Here is a 20,080-nt window from a genome sequence, read left to right on the forward strand (position 1 = left end):
ATGGCTGACATAAAAATGGGGGAATTGTGGATGGTGAAGTAGGTTGTTAAAGGATACAATAAGATATAGATCAGCTGGACAAAAATGGCAGATGGAGTTTAATCCAAGCAATTCTCAGGCGTTGCACTTTGGGAGGTCAGAATTATATTTGTAACATTGGCATGTCTTGAAATATGTTGTCTTGTGGCAATAGTACAGTGCAATACATAAAAATACTATAAATTACCATAAGAATATACAAAAACTAAATAAATAGTATATCAAGAAACAAAACAGTGAGGTAGCATTCATGCCTTCATCAACCATTCATAAATTTAATGGCCAAGGGGAAGAAGCTGTCCCTAAAATGTACGTCAATGGAAAGGGGGAAAGTATGCAGTAAAAGGCAGGATATTTAAGAGCAATTACCAATAGATGGATATTGAGGTGGAAGTCCACAGGTCCCCGAAAATGACCACGCAGGTAGATAGGATGGTAAAGAAGGCCATATGGCACGCTTGCCTTAATCAGTTAAGGCATCGAGCACAACAGTCATAAAGTCATGTTGCACATATAAAAAAACATTTGTGAAGCCATATTTGGAATATAGTGTGGAATTCTGAATCCCACATTACAGGCAGTATGTGGAAGATTTGGAGAAGGTCCAGAAGAGGTTCAGCACAATGCTGCCTGGATTGGAGAATCATATCTACAGTGTCTATAAAAAGTATTCACCCCCCTTGGAAGTTTTCATGTTTTTACAACATTGAATCTCAGTGGATTTAATTTGGTTATTTTACACTGATCAATGGAAGAAGACGCTTTTGTGTCAAAGTGAAAACAGATCTCTACAAAGTGACCTAAATTAATTACAAATATAAAGCACAAAATAATTGCGTAAGTATTCACCCCGTTCAAGTCAGTATTTAGTGGATACTCCTTTGGCAGCAATTGCAGCCTTGAGTCTGTGTGGATTGGTCTCTTCCAGCTTTACATATCTGGACATTGCATTTTTCCCCATTCTTCTTTACAAAACTGCTCAAGCTCTGTCAGATTGCATGAGGATTGTGAGTGAACAGCTCTTTTGAAGTACCAGCCACAAATTCTCAATTGGATTGTGGTCTGGACTCTGACTTGGCCACTCCAGGACATTAAATTTGTTCTTTTTACACCTTTCCGGTGTAGCTTTGGCTTTATGTTTCAGGTCATTGTCTTGCTGAAAACAATTCTTCTCCTAAGTTGCAGTTCTCCTGCAGACTGCAGCAGCTTTTCCTACAGGATTTCCCTGTATTTTGCTGCATTCATTTTACCCTATACTTTCACAAGCCTTCCAGGGCCGCAGCAGTGAAGCATTCCCACTGCATGATGCAGCCACCACCATGCTTCACAGTAGGGGGGTTTGTTTTTGATTATGTGCGGTGTTAGGCTTACGCCAAACATAGCATTTAGTCTGATGGCCAAAAAGCTCAATTTTGGTATCATCAGACCAGAGAACCTTCTTCTAGCTGACTTCAAAGTCTCCCACGTCTTCTGGCAAACTCTAACCGAGATTTCATGTGAGCTTTTGTTTCCAACAATGGCTTTCTCTTTGCCACTCTCCCATAAAGCTGCGATTGGTGAAGAACCTGGGCAACAGTTGTTGAATGCGCAGTCTCTCGTATCTCAGCCACTGAAGCTTGTAACTCCTCCAAGGTAGTCACACATCTCTTGGTGGCCTCCCTCACTAGTCCCCTTCTTGTACAGTCACTCAGCTCTAGGCAGATTTACAGCTCTGCCATATTCTTTCCATTCCATAGATTGTCTTAACTGTACTCCAAGGGATATTAGGTGACTTGGAAATTTTCTTGTATCTATCCCCTGACTTATGCTTTTCAAGAACTTTTTTGCAAAGTTGCATGGAGTGTTCTTGTGTCTTCATGGTGTAGTTTTTGCCGGGATACTGACTCACCAACATCTGGACCTTCCAGATACAGGTGTGTTTTTACTACAATCAATTGAAACACTTTGACTGCACACAGGTCTCTATTTAACTAATTATGTGACTTCTAAAACCAATTGGCAGCACCAGTGACCATCTGGTGTGTCATATTAAATGGGGGTGAATACTTATGCAATCAATTATTTTGTGTTTTATATTTGTAATTAATTTAGATCACTTTGTAGAGATCGGTTTTCATTTTGACAGTAAACAGTCTTTTTCTGTTGATCAGTGTCAAAAAAGCCAAATTAAATCCACTGAGATTCAGTATTGAAAAATAATAAAATATGAAAACTTCTGGGAGGGGGGGAAGTTGAATACTTTTTATAGGCACTGTTTAAGGAGAAGTTGGACAAACTTGGGATTGTTTTCCCTGGAATATTGAATACTCAGTGGAGATGTGATAGAGGTTTATCAAATTATGAGACACATAGATATGGCATATAGTCTAAACCGGAGTGTCTGTACATAACAAAATGATAAGCAGTGGTAGTTGGGGATGTGGAGGGAAGGTGAGTGGGTAGAGGTGTTGATCAAACTTACTGCTTTTTGAGTCTGCTGGTCCTGGTGTGGATGCTATGTAGCCTCCTCCCTGATGGGAGTGGGACTAACAGTCCATGAGTAGGGTGGGTGGGATCCTTCATGTTACTGGCCCTTTTCTTGCACCTTTGTGTATTTATATCCTTGTTGGTGAACAGACTGGTGCCAGTGATGCATTGGGCAGTTTTGACTACCTGTTGTAAAGTCTTCCTGTCCACGACAGTGCTGTTTCCATGCCATGCAGTGATGCAGTTTGTCACGATGCTCTCTACTGAATTTCCCCATGGGGATGAATAAAGTATCTATCTATCTATCTATCTACTGCGCATACAGGTAGTCCCCGAGTTACGAACATCCGACTTACGGACAACTCATACTTATGAACCGAGGAAGGAGAACACCGTCCGACATTTTAAGCCAGATCGCGATGTCGTCCGCCATTTTAAGTCGTTTCCGTTGACAAAGTGTTGAGTGTTTAACTTTGTATTTAGCTTAAATTTTTCTTAGTAAGATTCACCCTGACCCCACCCCACCCCCCAACCATTCCGGTCAGCTGGTGGTGCAGTAAGATTCACCCTGACCCCGCCCCCCCCCCCCCCCCACCGTTCCGGTCGGCTGGGGGCGCAGTCAGATCAGCACCGGGCTAGAGAATGGAAGTTCCCGAGTTCGATTTAGTGACAGACCGCTCCCGTGCCGGGTTATCGATCCAGTGACTCCCGTACCATCTGTGCCGGGTTGATGTTGGGCTCGCAACTCGACCTCGTAAAAGAAACCACTGCCACCTCCAGTTTAAATTCCCACACGGAATATTGTGGAGGATCAAATACCCAAACCCAGCACAGACCCCACTTGTCCTATTTAACCTGTCTCAGTGCGGTGGTCATTAGGACCCAGCGGACTTTGGGAGCCGGCGCAGGTCGGGACCTGCCACCTGCAGTGTTTCTGCTCTATTGACGGGAAGCGATTGCGATTGAAAATAAAATGGAAATAATAGTGTTTGGAAAGAGGTGAAACGCCATCGGTCATTAGAAAAGCGTTAAGCTACAGTTGGTCAACGATCGGAACAATGTTAAAGGATAACGGATAAAGTGAGAATAATGGAGCATGTGAAAGGCTCTGCCCCGATGAAAGCTACAATTATTACTGAGCAACGTAGTGGTTTAATTATTGGAATACATACATTTCTTAAGTATTTTATATGCATAGAAAGGTAAAATATATACTATATACTAAGACAAACATTTGACTAACTGACGCTAAATAATACCGGATGTACTTGGTCCGACTTCCGTACAAATCCGACTTAAAGACGGACTCAGGAACGGAACTCGTACGTAACCCGGGGACTACCTGTATATAGAATGATATCAGTATGGCTGTGCAAAGTCCAGCTGTCTTCAGCCTCCTCAGAAAGTAGAGGAGTTGGTGACTTTCCTGATTGTGGAGAACGTGCTCAGAGACCACGATAGTTTGTGCGAAGTATGGCCTCTCCCAGGAGTTTGAAACTGTTTGCAATTTCCACTGCTGTGGCATCAATGCTATACTGTGGTTAGATTGCATCTGGACAATTGCATTCCATACTGGTTGCCCCATTATAGGAAGAATGCAAAGAATTTGGAGAAGGTGAAGAAGTTGTTTACCCGATGCTGCATGGCTTAGAGGGAAGCTGCTATAAAGACAGCTGCGACAAGCTTGAGATGTTTTCTCTGGAGTAACAGAGATTGATGGGAAATCTAATATAAGTTTAAACAATAATAAAGGCATAGATTGAGTAGACAATTTCCGATATCCTTTTCCCAGGGTCAAAATGTCTGTTAGAGGGTGAGAGGAGTAAAGTTCAAAGGAGATGTGCAGGGTAGGTTTTTAGCACAGAAAGTGGCGAGTGTCTGGAATGTACTACCGGGGTACTGGTGGAGGCAAGAACATAGAGGTGTTTTTTTTATTATTTTTTAAATATTTTTATTTATTTATTAAATTTTAGAAAATTACAAAGAATAAATGTGATGATGAAATAGTGAGAAAAATAATATTAACCCTCCCCCCTCCCCCCCTTAACCCTTATCTAAAGAAAGAAAAAAAAGAAGAGAAAGATTGCCTGGATATTGAAGGATCCCCACATGCTCCATGGAGTTCAAAATAATTTTAATATTTATTTTTACTTTCCCCAATTACTTTATAATTTTATCTTCAAAGGACCTACATGTCAACATAGAGGTGTTTAAAGGTTCTTAAATAGGCTCATGAATGGAGGGACATGGATCATGTGAAGTAGGAATTGAGTTTTAAAAAGAGCACTCCATTGAAAGACGCTTCAGAATGGGGTTTATGTTTCTCTATAAATGTCTCATGAATCAGATTGAGTACTTTGAAGAGGCAGCAAGGAGGATTGATAAGAACAGAGTGGTAGATGTCGCCTACAAAGACTTTAATAAAGCTTTTGATCAGGTTCTGTATGGTAAGACGGTACAGAAGGCCAGAACATATAGGATTTGGGTGAAGAACCCAAACAGATATAAAACTGACTGGGGAATATTGTTTTCCAGATTAGAGGCCTGAGCGCAGTGGGGCATGAAAGCGATTGTTGCTGGGTATCATGCATATTAAAGATACGAATGAAAATGCAGGCTGCACCTCTGGTAAGTTTGCAGTCGATATCAAAATTGGGACGGGTGGTGAACACTGAAGAGGGATCGTCTAAGTTTACAACAGGACATAGAACAACTGGGAAGATGGGAAGGGGATAGCAGATGGAATTTAACTTGGACAACTGGAAAGTGGTGGACTTTGTGAAGTTGAAACAAGGCTTACACAGTGAATGGTAGGGCTTTGAGGAATCCTGTTGAAGAGAGAAACCTGGGGGAATACATGTACACAGTTTCTTGAAAACGAGAACACAGATAAACAGGGTGCTGAAGAAAGCTGAGGCTTCAAGTGCAAGAGTTGAGATGCTGTGTTACAGTCGTACAAAATAGTAGACAGACTGCACTTGGAATACTGAATGCAGTTCTAGTTACCAGACACTAGGAAGAATATAATTATGCTGGAGATGGCACAGGAAACATTTACAAGGGTGTGACCTTGATGGGAAGGCTTAAGTTATCAGGTAAGATTGGAGAGGCTAGGTCTGTTTTCTTTGGAGCGAAGAAGGCTGACAGCCGAATGATATAGATATATGGAGGCACTAATGCACAGATTTTAAAAAAGCTGCAGAGAGTTGTAAACTCAGCCAATTCCATCATGGGCACTAGCCTTCACAGCATTAAACATATCTTCAAAAGGCGGTACCTCAAAAAAGGCAGTATCCACCTTTAAGGATCCCTATCACTCAGGACATACCCTCTTCTCATTACTACCACCAGGAAGAAGGTACAGGAGCCTGAAGAGCTTCACTCAATGTTTTAGAAGCAGCTTCTTCACCTCTAATTGCTGAGTGGTCTATGAACTCATGAACTCTACCTTACTTTTTTTGCTCTCTTTTTGTAGTACTTTGTTTTTATTTCTTATTTCAATGCATAGGATTTGTTTTAATGCAATGCGCTATTCTTCTGCCGCAAAGCAACAAATTCCATGATACATATCAGCGATAGTTGATAGGGTAGATAGCCAGTGTCTCCTTTCTCTGGTAAGAGTATCTAAAACTAAAGAGCATGTGTATACTTGCATGAGGGAGGTGGTTGTGGGGGCAGGAACAGTAACAACATTTAAGAGGAATCTGAATATATTTGAATGAACAAGTATGTATGGATATGAATTTAATGCATGTAAATGGGACTTGATTGGCATGATGGCCAGCATAGACCATGTGCTGTACAACTCTATGACTCTAAATGTATGTCAAGGCTATGCCTTCCTGCCATCTGTGACTGGTCAATATATCAAGATGGCTTCATGCAAGACGTAAGACCTGTTTTATTGATGAAAAAGAGGTTTTGGCACCTGGGAAAGGAGAAACGTTCTTTCCTATATAGAAGTTTAACTCCTAATCTTTGGACTGGAATGTTGACTTCTTAGTACCACTGTTTTCCTAGTGTTAACTATTCGAAATGACAGCAGTTGTAATTCCACTGGAGATGTTGAAATTCATTGTTGTGTAAAATGAGAGAACAACCAAGTTTTACTAATCATTTCTCTGAAATTATACCGTTTAATACAAGGGCCACCAGCCTTTCTTGCAACATGGACTGGTTTAATATTGACAATACTCTTGCTGACCGGCCGATGGGGGGGAGGGGAGAGTGTTAATCACGACTGGAATATAGGTGATAAGTCAATTATAAGTCACTTGTAAACAGCTAATACACTCAATTTCATTTCTAATAGGATTTATCTAATGAATTTAATATTAAACACACCGCATATTTTCCTCGCATGAATTTAGTGATAAGTCAATTATAAGTCACTTATAAGTCAATAGCATCATAACGTTTTAAGTAACGTTTGGATATTAAACACACAACGCATATTTTCCTCACTTAAACATATAAAATCATTGCAACACACCAATATCGCTGAATCAGTGGGAGCCCTGGGCTTGTTTCCCTGCAACAAGACGGTCCCATCGAAGGGTGATGGGAGACAGCGATATTTGAACAGGGTTCCTTATGTCCAGTCTATTCCACAATTTAGTTTTTGTTGCATTCATTGCAGAAAACCCCACTTCTCAGAGATATGATGTTGGAAATGGAAGCAACGTTCTCAATGCTTTTGTGGCTGTCTCAGGATATTCAGCCTTGACTTTGATCCAGAATGCTGGCAGAAATGTTATGTCAAACATACTTTTCAGCCCACCGTCATTTGCAAGCTCGAGGAGTTGATCTTCTTCCCATGCTGACATGGATGATTCACCAGGGACATTCACAAATGGGTCACGGACACATTCCTTTGCACACCTTGGATCATTTGCGGTTGGGAAGTAACACTCGAATTCTGTTGACAGCAAAGATAGGTGATCGCACACCAGCTGTGAGAAGGACGGTGCAGCCTCAGTCTCTCCCAAAATCCCAGCTAATGTTGGGAACATGTCAAATATGCCCCTGTCCTCTCGCCGTCCCCACAGTTCCAGTTTGGCTTTGAAAGCAGACACTTTACCTGCCAACTTGAAGACAGTTGTCATTCTCCCCTGAAGTGACAAATTGAGTTCATTGAGCAGGTTGAAGATGTCACACAGATAAGTGAGTTTTATATCCATTCCTCATCACTGAAGTGTGCTGCCAGTGGTGATTTTTTTCCTGAAAGAAATCTCTGCAGCGGCTCTCTTAACTCAAAAACCCTGGCCAGGGCTCTCCCCCTTGATAGCCACCTGTTTTCAGTGAAGAAGAGAAGGCGTTTGTGCTCTGCATCCATTTCCTCGCACAGCTGCTCATACAGACATGAGTTAAGGGCTTTTACTTTGATGTGATTGATAACTTAGTTGGCAGCGGCAGTGCACACAACGTATCGTCGTGCACATCGTCTTGAGATATATATCGCACATAAACCAGCAGTACTGCCTTGTTGTTGACTTCGGTAGACTCGTCAACCTGGATAGCATACCATGGTGACTCATTAAGCCGTTCCAATAACTGTGCTTCGATGTCCTCCACTATGTTATCGATTCTCCTTGAAACTGTGGTAGCTGAAAGAGAAACCTGTGCCATCTTGTTAGCTGCAGCTTCTCCCAACAGTTCACGGCACATGTCCTTGGCAGCAGGCAGACTCAATTCTTCACCAACAGTGAAAGGCTTCTTAGCCTTAGCGATACGGCTAGCCACAAAGTACGATGCTCTCAGAGCAGCAGCATTTGTGGAGGGGGTGGCTCTCAGCACTTGTCTCTGTCCCGCTTGCTCACGTTTTCTTCTGCTTAAAAAACTCAATGGGTTTGTCTTTAAGTGCAGGGTGCTTGGACTCAAGGTGCCGAAGCAGTTTTGAGGGCTTCATTGCCTCATTAGACAGCTTGTCCCCACATATCACACACAAGGGGCTTGGAGCGTGCGAGTCACCGGTCACATTAAAGCCATATTTTATGTACGACTCATCGTATTTCCTGTTGAAGGAAGCTTTCTTTTTTTTGTAGTCTTGGCCTCAGCTGTCTGAGTTATTATTATCGTTAGGCCTTTTATGTCCCCTACCACCTCTTCCAAAGAAACTCTCAAGCGACATTTGTTTTTTACTCATCGAGTAGTTGTAGGTTAATGACCGACTGATGACCTCGTGTGGGTAATGACCTCGTGTGCATTCAAGTTCAACAGTGGGCGTGATGGAATGAGGAAAGGTGCAGCTGACTCATATTGTTTCATATCACCAAATCATATCGTTTCCTCGTGGCCTGAAACCGGTCCGCAGCTTGGTGGTTGCGGACCACTGATGTATTGGGCATCCTCTACATAGCACCATCCAGAGACAGAGAAGCAGTTTCAGCGACAGGTTACTATCGATGCAATGCTCCTCAGACAGGATGAAGAGGTCAATACTCCCCAATGCCATTAGGCTTTACAATTCAACTGCCAGGACTTAAGAACTTTTTTTTAAAGCTATTATTAATGCTTTTTGAGTTAGTGATTTAGATGCATATCATATTATTACTGAGTTAAGTATTGTATGTAATTAGTTTTTGCTACAACAAGTGTATGGGACATTGGAAAAAATGTTGAATTTCCCCATGGGGATGAATAAAGTATCTATCTATCTATCTATCTAAGAGTATGTCTGTAGTCCAGAAAAGGTGCAGTGGCTCCCTTGTACAAAGATCATGCCTCCTGCTAGTTCTGTTTTCCACCACCTTGCCCAGCTCCTATTAACTCTTGTGAGCACTCTCCCAACTCCATATTCTTAGTGTATTCATTCTTTAGATGAAGGCTCACCTGCAGCCTGATCAATGCTGCTTATATTAGGCAATATGTCCTTTTGAGAACTGGTTTCATGGCTCAACTCAGCTGGGCCAAAATATGACAGATCAAAACATGTCAACTTTCACAAAAACAGGGTGACAAGAGATGCTGTTTTAAAATCCCGGAAAGAAAGTGAAGCAACTTCTACCCCGCGATATTTTCACTGAGATTTAAGCTCATCATAATTTGTCCTACAGCAAGAATCTGATGGCAGAAAATGGCACGTCAGGTTTGAAGTTAAGCTCAGGTTTTCACTACGATGCAGTCATGACATTGTTTGGTACAATAGCAGCAAGTGGTGTCAGTAATACTTTGTAAATGAATTTCAGAAAACCCTGATGGGTTGATAAAATCAGCATAACTTCAATCAATATTATAATAAATACCTGCATCGCATATTTTACACTTAAAACATTTCTCTAGTCCATTTGGATGCTCCATATACTCTCCATTTGTACAGGGATCGCATGTTGTGTCCGTCATCAAGGTGCAGTGTTTGGATACTCTAAAGCCTGCAATAAAACAAAAATTTGCATTGGAAAAGTGACAAGGAATCAGAATGCTTATTCTGCTCTCAAAGAATCAATTCGAATGCATTTTTGCCAAAAAAAACGCTACCTGAGAACCATTATTACTTCTGAGCAGAAATAGTATTTCAGCGATGCCATGTATTCAGAGACGCTGTATGCATAAGCACTATCATGGATACACCCTATTTTTTGCAGCCCCTTGGAATTGTGGATGACTTGGTTAAGCTCCAGCTCTGTGGTTCCGAGGTGGACGAGAAGGCTAATGTAAACCTCAGAGACTCAGCCTCAACTCTGGCAGGATGTTTGTAATTGGGCAGGTGGGTACACGGCTTGACGGTTGATGTGTTCAATCTTCCAATGACAGTGTGTTCTTAATTCATGAACATGAGGCTCTGCATGCACACTTCAATATTCCTTCCCCATATCGAGCAAATTCAAATCTGGGATGCCCATTAATCAGTAAGTCTTCACAATTTTATAACAAGCTTCTTTTATCCCTCAGCCATCAGACTCCTGAACCAGAGTGGCTAACTACACTCACTCCAATACGAAATTGATTCCACAACTTATGACTTCCCTTTCAAAGACTCCGTAAATCACATTCTCAATATTTATTATTTAGATTTTTTTCTTTTTTGTTGTATTTGCACAATTTGTTGTCTCTTGCACATTGGTTGTCTGTGTGTAATTTTTTATTGATTCTATTGGGTTTCTTTGTACTGTGAATGCCTGCAAGAAAATGTATCTCAGGGTCGTATATGGTGACATATGTGTACTTTGATAATAAATTTTCTTTGAACTTTTTTATCTGTCCACCTGGTAAATGCTTACTGTCACTTAACTCAAAACAATTTGTTTCAGGTCCTGCAAATAATATGGCCGTCCATCAGGCCTAGGAAAGGAAGCTGATGTTGGCTTGCTTATTTGGAGGGAATGCAGAGACTTGTCTTGCTATGATTTTCTTGCTGCATATCGTCCATGTCACAGAAACATACAGGGGTGCAGTGAACCACTGCTACCCTGTGGAGCATGAGCTTTGTGACAGATGTGTGGTCTTGATCTTCAAACACTCCCTTCCTCAGATTACCCAGGTACACTGGAGGAGATAGTGAATATCACTACTGATAAGTGGATTCTGGTTAATTGGGTCATCAGATAACCAGGGCAGCCATTTATTTGGGACAGCCTTTCCAGTGTAGCAAAATAGCTCTCCTAGCCAGTAAAGTTGAAAAAGCTATCACATGTTGAACAGAAGCAGACACTTTGCTTGCTTCCTCTGGAATAATCCCAAAAATTGCTGTAAGTGGATTAGTTTGAACATCCACATCTATAACTTTAGATAATATTCCAAACATATCCCTCCAAAAATTGTTTAAATTTACACATGACCAAAACATATGAGTTAGAGTAGCCATTTCTGTGTTACATCTGTCACAAATAGGGCTTATATTAGGAAAAATATACGCCAATTTATCTTTGGACATATGGGCCCTGTGTAATAACTTAAACTGAATTAAGATGTGGCGTGCGCAGATAGATGAATTATTGACTAAATAATAAATTTTACTCCATTGATTATCTGAAAGTGAATGTTGAAGTTCTACTTCCCAGGTTCGTTGAACCCTATCATTAGGCGACATGCGAGCATTCATTAACTATTTATAAATAATAGCTATTAATTGTTTTTGAAAAGGTTTAAACTGAAAAATAGCATTAGCCAAATTTAAAGAGCAGGCCAAGGGGTAATTCGGTAAAAAATCACGTAAAAAATTCCTAACCTGTAAATATCTGAAAAAAATGTGTATTAGAGATATCATATTTATCCATTAACTGTGAAAAAGACATTAAACAGTCTTGTAAAAACAAATCTAAAAAAGTTTTTATTCCATTAATTTTCCATGTTAGAAAAGCCTTGTCCAAAGTTGATGGTTTAAAAAAGAAATTAGAATAAATATTACTAAAGTAGAAAATCATTTAATTCAAAAAATCTACAAAATTGAAACCAAATTTTTAAAGTATGTTTAACAATAGGGTTCAGAGATTGTCTACCTATCTGGAGAGCGAAAACGGAAGAGGAGCTCCTAATAAAGAAGCTAACGAAAACCCCCATTACTGAATTTTCCTCCAGCTGTAACCATGAAGGGCGATCTTGGTCGTCTATATCATAAATCCAAAAAGTAATATAATGAATATTAATTGCCCAATAATAAAATCTAAAGTTTGGTAAAGCCAGTCCTCCATCTTTTTTTGATTTTTGCAATAAAAGTTTATTCACTCTAGAGCATTTATTATTCCAAACATAAGACAAAATCAGAGAATCTATTTTATCAAAAAATGTTTTTGGAACAAAAGAGGGAACTGCTTGAAATATATATAAAAATTTCAGTAGAATAACCATTTTTATAGCATTTATTCGACCTATCAATGACATCGACATAGGTGACCATTTGGAAAGCGCCTGCTGAGTATATTCAACTAAAGGGAAGAAATTATACCTATATAGGTCTTTAAAACTTTTTGTAATTTTGATACCAAGGTAAGTAAAATGGTTTTTGGCAATATTAAAAGGTATTTAATCATAATAATCAACATAATTATTAATAGGAAATAATTCATTTTTATGTAAATTAAGTTTATATCCAGAAAAATACCAAATTCCATAAATATAGATAACATAAAAGGAATAGATTTCCTAGGATTTGAAATGTAAACTAATAAATCATCCGCATATATGCTAATGATCCTAATGATTTGTTGGTTATCAGTGTCATTAATTTCTCCACTGCTATGTTTCATTAATCTATTTCAGCTCCCTATTCACCCCAGACCAACATTCATCACTATTACTGGGAGTTTTCTGTGTTTTCCTCTCTGAAAGCAGGTACAGAATATCAATTTCTCTAACACTTCCATATTCACCAATATATCGTGTCTCAAGGATCACAAAGATTGACGTTATTCACCATCTGTATTTACACTGCTGTGGTGTGTTCGGTCAACATGTAAGAAAAAGGCATGCACATGAACCAGGTTATCATTTGCCATTTTATGTTATTTTCTGCTTCTGACTGTATTGGTCTAGTATTCTGCTTGCCTTTTTCTTGTCAATTTCTCAATCATTCTCCGTTAAATCTGAAAAGAGAATCCAATCCTCACCTTCACAGCTTTCAGGCAACAGTATAAGTCCATTCCTTTCACATTATAATCAATTTAAATGGCTGACATAAAAATGGGGGAATTGTGGATGGTGAAGTAGGTTGTTAAAGGATACAATAAGATATAGATCAGCTGGACAAAAATGGCAGATGGAGTTTAATCCAAGTAAATCTCAGGCATTGCACTTTGGGAGGTCAGAATTATATTTGTAACATTGGCATGTCTTGAAATATGTTGTCTTGTGGCAATAGTACAGTGCAATACATAAAAATACTATAAATTACCATAAGAATATACAAAAACTAAATAAATAGTATATCAAGAAACAAAACAGTGAGGTAGCATTCATGCCTTCATCAACCATTCATAAATTTAATGGCCAAGGGGAAGAAGCTGTCCCTAAAATGTACGTCAATGGAAAGGGGGAAAGTATGCAGTAAAAGGCAGGATATTTAAGAGCAATTACCAATAGATGGATATTGAGGTGGAAGTCCACAGGTCCCCGAAAATGACCACGCAGGTAGATAGGATGGTAAAGAAGGCCATATGGCACGCTTGCCTTAATCAGTTAAGGCATCGAGCACAACAGTCATAAAGTCATGTTGCACATATAAAAAAACATTTGTGAAGCCATATTTGGAATATAGTGTGGAATTCTGAATCCCACATTACAGGCAGTATGTGGAAGATTTGGAGAAGGTCCAGAAGAGGTTCAGCACAATGCTGCCTGGATTGGAGAATCATATCTACAGTGTCTATAAAAAGTATTCACCCCCCTTGGAAGTTTTCATGTTTTTACAACATTGAATCTCAGTGGATTTAATTTGGTTATTTTACACTGATCAATGGAAGAAGACGCTTTTGTGTCAAAGTGAAAACAGATCTCTACAAAGTGACCTAAATTAATTACAAATATAAAGCACAAAATAATTGCGTAAGTATTCACCCCGTTCAAGTCAGTATTTAGTGGATACTCCTTTGGCAGCAATTGCAGCCTTGAGTCTGTGTGGATTGGTCTCTTCCAGCTTTACATATCTGGACATTGCATTTTTCCCCATTCTTCTTTACAAAACTGCTCAAGCTCTGTCAGATTGCATGAGGATTGTGAGTGAACAGCTCTTTTGAAGTACCAGCCACAAATTCTCAATTGGATTGTGGTCTGGACTCTGACTTGGCCACTCCAGGACATTAAATTTGTTCTTTTTACACCTTTCCGGTGTAGCTTTGGCTTTATGTTTCAGGTCATTGTCTTGCTGAAAACAATTCTTCTCCTAAGTTGCAGTTCTCCTGCAGACTGCAGCAGCTTTTCCTACAGGATTTCCCTGTATTTTGCTGCATTCATTTTACCCTATACTTTCACAAGCCTTCCAGGGCTGCAGCAGTGAAGCATTCCCACTGCATGATGCAGCCACCACCATGCTTCACAGTAGGGGGGTTTGTTTTTGATTATGTGCGGTGTTAGGCTTACGCCAAACATAGCATTTAGTCTGATGGCCAAAAAGCTCAATTTTGGTATCATCAGACCAGAGAACCTTCTTCTAGCTGACTTCAAAGTCTCCCACGTCTTCTGGCAAACTCTAACCGAGATTTCATGTGAGCTTTTGTTTCCAACAATGGCTTTCTCTTTGCCACTCTCCCATAAAGCTGCGATTGGTGAAGAACCTGGGCAACAGTTGTTGAATGCGCAGTCTCTCGTATCTCAGCCACTGAAGCTTGTAACTCCTCCAAGGTAGTCACACATCTCTTGGTGGCCTCCCTCACTAGTCCCCTTCTTGTACAGTCACTCAGCTCTAGGCAGATTTACAGCTCTGCCATATTCTTTCCATTCCATAGATTGTCTTAACTGTACTCCAAGGGATATTAGGTGACTTGGAAATTTTCTTGTATCTATCCCCTGACTTATGCTTTTCAAGAACTTTTTTGCAAAGTTGCATGGAGTGTTCTTGTGTCTTCATGGTGTAGTTTTTGCCGGGATACTGACTCACCAACATCTGGACCTTCCAGATACAGGTGTGTTTTTACTACAATCAATTGAAACACTTTGACTGCACACAGGTCTCTATTTAACTAATTATGTGACTTCTAAAACCAATTGGCAGCACCAGTGACCATCTGGTGTGTCATATTAAATGGGGGTGAATACTTATGCAATCAATTATTTTGTGTTTTATATTTGTAATTAATTTAGATCACTTTGTAGAGATCGGTTTTCATTTTGACAGTAAACAGTCTTTTTCTGTTGATCAGTGTCAAAAAAGCCAAATTAAATCCACTGAGATTCAGTATTGAAAAATAATAAAATATGAAAACTTCTGGGAGGGGGGGAAGTTGAATACTTTTTATAGGCACTGTTTAAGGAGAAGTTGGACAAACTTGGGATTGTTTTCCCTGGAATATTGAATACTCAGTGGAGATGTGATAGAGGTTTATCAAATTATGAGACACATAGATATGGCATATAGTCTAAACCGGAGTGTCTGTACATAACAAAATGATAAGCAGTGGTAGTTGGGGATGTGGAGGGAAGGTGAGTGGGTAGAGGTGTTGATCAAACTTACTGCTTTTTGAGTCTGCTGGTCCTGGTGTGGATGCTATGTAGCCTCCTCCCTGATGGGAGTGGGACTAACAGTCCATGAGTAGGGTGGGTGGGATCCTTCATGTTACTGGCCCTTTTCTTGCACCTTTGTGTATTTATATCCTTGTTGGTGAACAGACTGGTGCCAGTGATGCATTGGGCAGTTTTGACTACCTGTTGTAAAGTCTTCCTGTCCACGACAGTGCTGTTTCCATGCCATGCAGTGATGCAGTTTGTCACGATGCTCTCTACTGAATTTCCCCATGGGGATGAATAAAGTATCTATCTATCTATCTATCTACTGCGCATACAGGTAGTCCCCGAGTTACGAACATCCGACTTACGGACAACTCATACTTATGAACCGAGGAAGGAGAACACCGTCCGACATTTTAAGCCAGATCGCGATGTCGTCCGCCATTTTAAGTCGTTTCCGTTGACAAAGTGTTGAGTGTTTAACTTTGTATTTAGCTTAAATTTTTCTTAGTAAGATTCACCCTGACCCCACCCCACCCCCCAACCATTCCGGTCAGCTGGTGTCGCAGTAAGATTCACCCTGACCCCACCCCACCCCCCCCCACCGTTCCGGTCGGCTGGTGGTGCAGTAAGATTCACCCTGACCCCGCCCCCCCCCCCCCCCACCGTTCCGGTCGGCTGGGGGCGCAGTCAGATCAGCACCGGGCTAGAGAATGGAAGTTCCCGAGTTCGATTTAGTGACAGACCGCTCCCGTGCCGGGTTATCGATCCAGTGACTCCCGTACCATCTGTGCCGGGTTGATGTTGGGCTCGCAACTCGACCTCGTAAAAGAAACCACTGCCACCTCCAGTTTAAATTCCCACACGGAATATTGTGGAGGATCTAATACCCAAACCCAGCACAGACCCCACTTGTCCCATTTAACCTGTCTCAGTGCGGTGCAGTTTAGCACCCGGTGAATCAGTGCTATGGTCCTTAGGACCCAGCGGACTTCGGGAGCTGGCGCAGGTCGGGACCTGCCACCTGCAGTGTTTCTGCTCTATTGACGGGAAGCGATTGCGATTGAAAATAAAATGGAAATAATAGTGTTTGGAAAGAGGTGAAACGCCATCGGTCATTAGAAAAGCGTTAAGCTACAGTTGGTCAACGATCGGAACAATGTTAAAGGATAACGGATAAAGTGAGAATAATGGAGCATGTGAAAGGCTCTGCCCCGATGAAAGCTACAATTATTACTGAGCAACGTAGTGGTTTAATTATTGGAATACATACATTTCTTAAGTATTTTATATGCATAGAAAGGTAAAATATATACTATATACTAAGACAAACATTTGACTAACTGACGCTAAATAATACCTGATGTACTTGTTCCGACTTACATACAAATCCGACTTAAAGACGGACTCAGGAACGGAACTCGTACGTAACCCGGGGACTGCCTGTATATAGAATGATATGAGTATGGCTGTGCAAAGTCCAGCTGTCTTCAGCCTCCTCAGAAAGTAGAGGAGTTGGTGACTTTCCTGATTGTGGAGAACGTGTTCAGAGACCACGATAGTTTGTGCGAAGTATGGCCTCTCCCAGGAGTTTGAAACTGTTTGCAATTTCCACTGCTGTGGCATCAATGCTATACTGTGGTTAGATTGCATCTGGACAATTGCATTCCATACTGGTTGCCCCATTATAGGAAGAATGCAAAGAATTTGGAGAAGGTGAAGAAGTTGTTTACCCGATGCTGCATGGCTTAGAGGGAAGCTGCTATAAAGACAGCTGCGACAAGCTTGAGATGTTTTCTCTGGAGTAACAGAGATTGATGGGAAATCTAATATAAGTTTAAACAATAATAAAGGCATAGATTGAGTAAACAATTTCCAATATCCTTTTCCCAGGGTCAAAATGTCTGTTAGAGGGTGAGAGGAGTAAAGTTCAAAGGAGATGTGCAGGGTAGGTTTTTAGCACAGAAAGTGGCGAGTGTCTGGAATGTACTACCGGGGTACTGGTGGAGGCAAGAACATAGAGGTGTTTTTTTTATTATTTTTTAAATATTTTTATTTATTTATTAAATTTTAGAAAATTACAAAGAATAAATGTGATGATGAAATAGTGAGAAAAATAATATTAACCCTCCCCCCTCCCCCCCTTAACCCTTATCTAAAGAAAGAAAAAAAAGAAGAGAAAGATTGCCTGGATATTGAAGGATCCCCACATGCTCCATGGAGTTCAAAATAATTTTAATATTTATTTTTACTTTCCCCAATTACTTTATAATTTTATCTTCAAAGGACCTACATGTCAACATAGAGGTGTTTAAAGGTTCTTAAATAGGCTCATGAATGGAGGGACATGGATCATGTGAAGTAGGAATTGAGTTTTAAAAAGAGCACTCCATTGAAAGACGCTTCAGAATGGGGTTTATGTTTCTCTATAAATGTCTCATGAATCAGATTGAGTACTTTGAAGAGGCAGCAAGGAGGATTGATAAGAACAGAGTGGTAGATGTCGCCTACAAAGACTTTAATAAAGCTTTTGATCAGGTTCTGTATGGTAAGACGGTACAGAAGGCCAGAACATATAGGATTTGGGTGAAGAACCCAAACAGATATAAAACTGACTGGGGAATATTGTTTTCCAGATTAGAGGCCTGAGCGCAGTGGGGCATGAAAGCGATTGTTGCTGGGTATCATGCATATTAAAGATACGAATGAAAATGCAGGCTGCACCTCTGGTAAGTTTGCAGTCGATATCAAAATTGGGACGGGTGGTGAACACTGAAGAGGGATCGTCTAAGTTTACAACAGGACATAGAACAACTGGGAAGATGGGAAGGGGATAGCAGATGGAATTTAACTTGGACAACTGGAAAGTGGTGGACTTTGTGAAGTTGAAACAAGGCTTACACAGTGAATGGTAGGGCTTTGAGGAATCCTGTTGAAGAGAGAAACCTGGGGGAATACATGTACACAGTTTCTTGAAAACGAGAACACAGATAAACAGGGTGCTGAAGAAAGCTGAGGCTTCAAGTGCAAGAGTTGAGATGCTGTGTTACAGTCGTACAAAATAGTAGACAGACTGCACTTGGAATACTGAATGCAGTTCTAGTTACCAGACACTAGGAAGAATATAATTATGCTGGAGATGGCACAGGAAACATTTACAAGGGTGTGACCTTGATGGGAAGGCTTAAGTTATCAGGTAAGATTGGAGAGGCTAGGTCTGTTTTCTTTGGAGCGAAGAAGGCTGACAGCCGAATGATATAGATATATGGAGGCACTAATGCACAGATTTTAAAAAAGCTGCAGAGAGTTGTAAACTCAGCCAATTCCATCATGGGCACTAGCCTTCACAGCATTAAACATATCTTCAAAAGGCGGTACCTCAAAAAAGGCAGTATCCACCTTTAAGGATCCCTATCACTCAGGACATACCCTCTTCTCATTACTACCACCAGGAAGAAGGTACAGGAGCCTGAAGAGCTTCACTCAATGTTTTAGAAGCAGCTTCTTCACCTTTAATTGCTGAGTGGTCTATGAACTCATGAACTCTACCTTATTTTTTTGCTCTCTTTTTGTAGTACTTTGTTTTTATTTCTTATTTCAATGCATAGGATTTGTTTTAATGCAATGCGCTATTCTTCTGCCGCAAAGCAACAAATTCCATGATACATATCAGCGATAGTTGATAGGGTAGATAGCCAGTGTCTCCTTTCTCTGGTAAGAGTATCTAAAACTAAAGAGCATGTGTATACTTGCATGAGGGAGGTGGTTGTGGGGGCAGGAACAGTAACAACATTTAAGAGGAATCTGAATATATTTGAATGAACAAGTATGTATGGATATGAATTTAATGCATGTAAATGGGACTTGATTGGCATGATGGCCAGCATAGACCATGTGCTGTACAACTCTATGACTCTAAATGTATGTCAAGGCTATGCCTTCCTGCCATCTGTGACTGGTCAATATATCAAGATGGCTTCATGCAAGACGTAAGACCTGTTTTATTGATGAAAAAGAGGTTTTGGCACCTGGGAAAGGAGAAACGTTCTTTCCTATATAGAAGTTTAACTCCTAATCTTTGGACTGGAATGTTGACTTCTTAGTACCACTGTTTTCCTAGTGTTAACTATTCGAAATGACAGCAGTTGTAATTCCACTGGAGATGTTGAAATTCATTGTTGTGTAAAATGAGAGAACAACCAAGTTTTACTAATCATTTCTCTGAAATTATACCGTTTAATACAAGGGCCACCAGCCTTTCTTGCAACATGGACTGGTTTAATATTGACAATACTCTTGCTGACCGGCCGATGGGGGGGAGGGGAGAGTGTTAATCACGACTGGAATATAGGTGATAAGTCAATTATAAGTCACTTGTAAACAGCTAATACACTCAATTTCATTTCTAATAGGATTTATCTAATGAATTTAATATTAAACACACCGCATATTTTCCTCGCATGAATTTAGTGATAAGTCA

General features: G+C 40.4%; 1 protein-coding gene across 1 annotated transcript in view; it reads right to left on the reverse strand.

Annotated features, from left to right (window-relative positions):
• LOC140718532 (uncharacterized) overlaps positions 1-20,080 on the reverse strand; it is a 74,314-nt gene that overhangs the window by 14,750 nt on the left and 39,484 nt on the right. The window contains exon 9 of the mRNA XM_073032495.1: positions 9,750-9,875. Coding sequence (XP_072888596.1) covers positions 9,750-9,875 — 126 coding nt within the window. The remainder of the gene's footprint in view (positions 1-9,749; positions 9,876-20,080) is intronic.

This window comes from Hemitrygon akajei, chromosome 29, assembly GCF_048418815.1.
Source record: "Hemitrygon akajei chromosome 29, sHemAka1.3, whole genome shotgun sequence".
NCBI classification, from domain to species: domain Eukaryota; kingdom Metazoa; phylum Chordata; class Chondrichthyes; order Myliobatiformes; family Dasyatidae; genus Hemitrygon; species Hemitrygon akajei.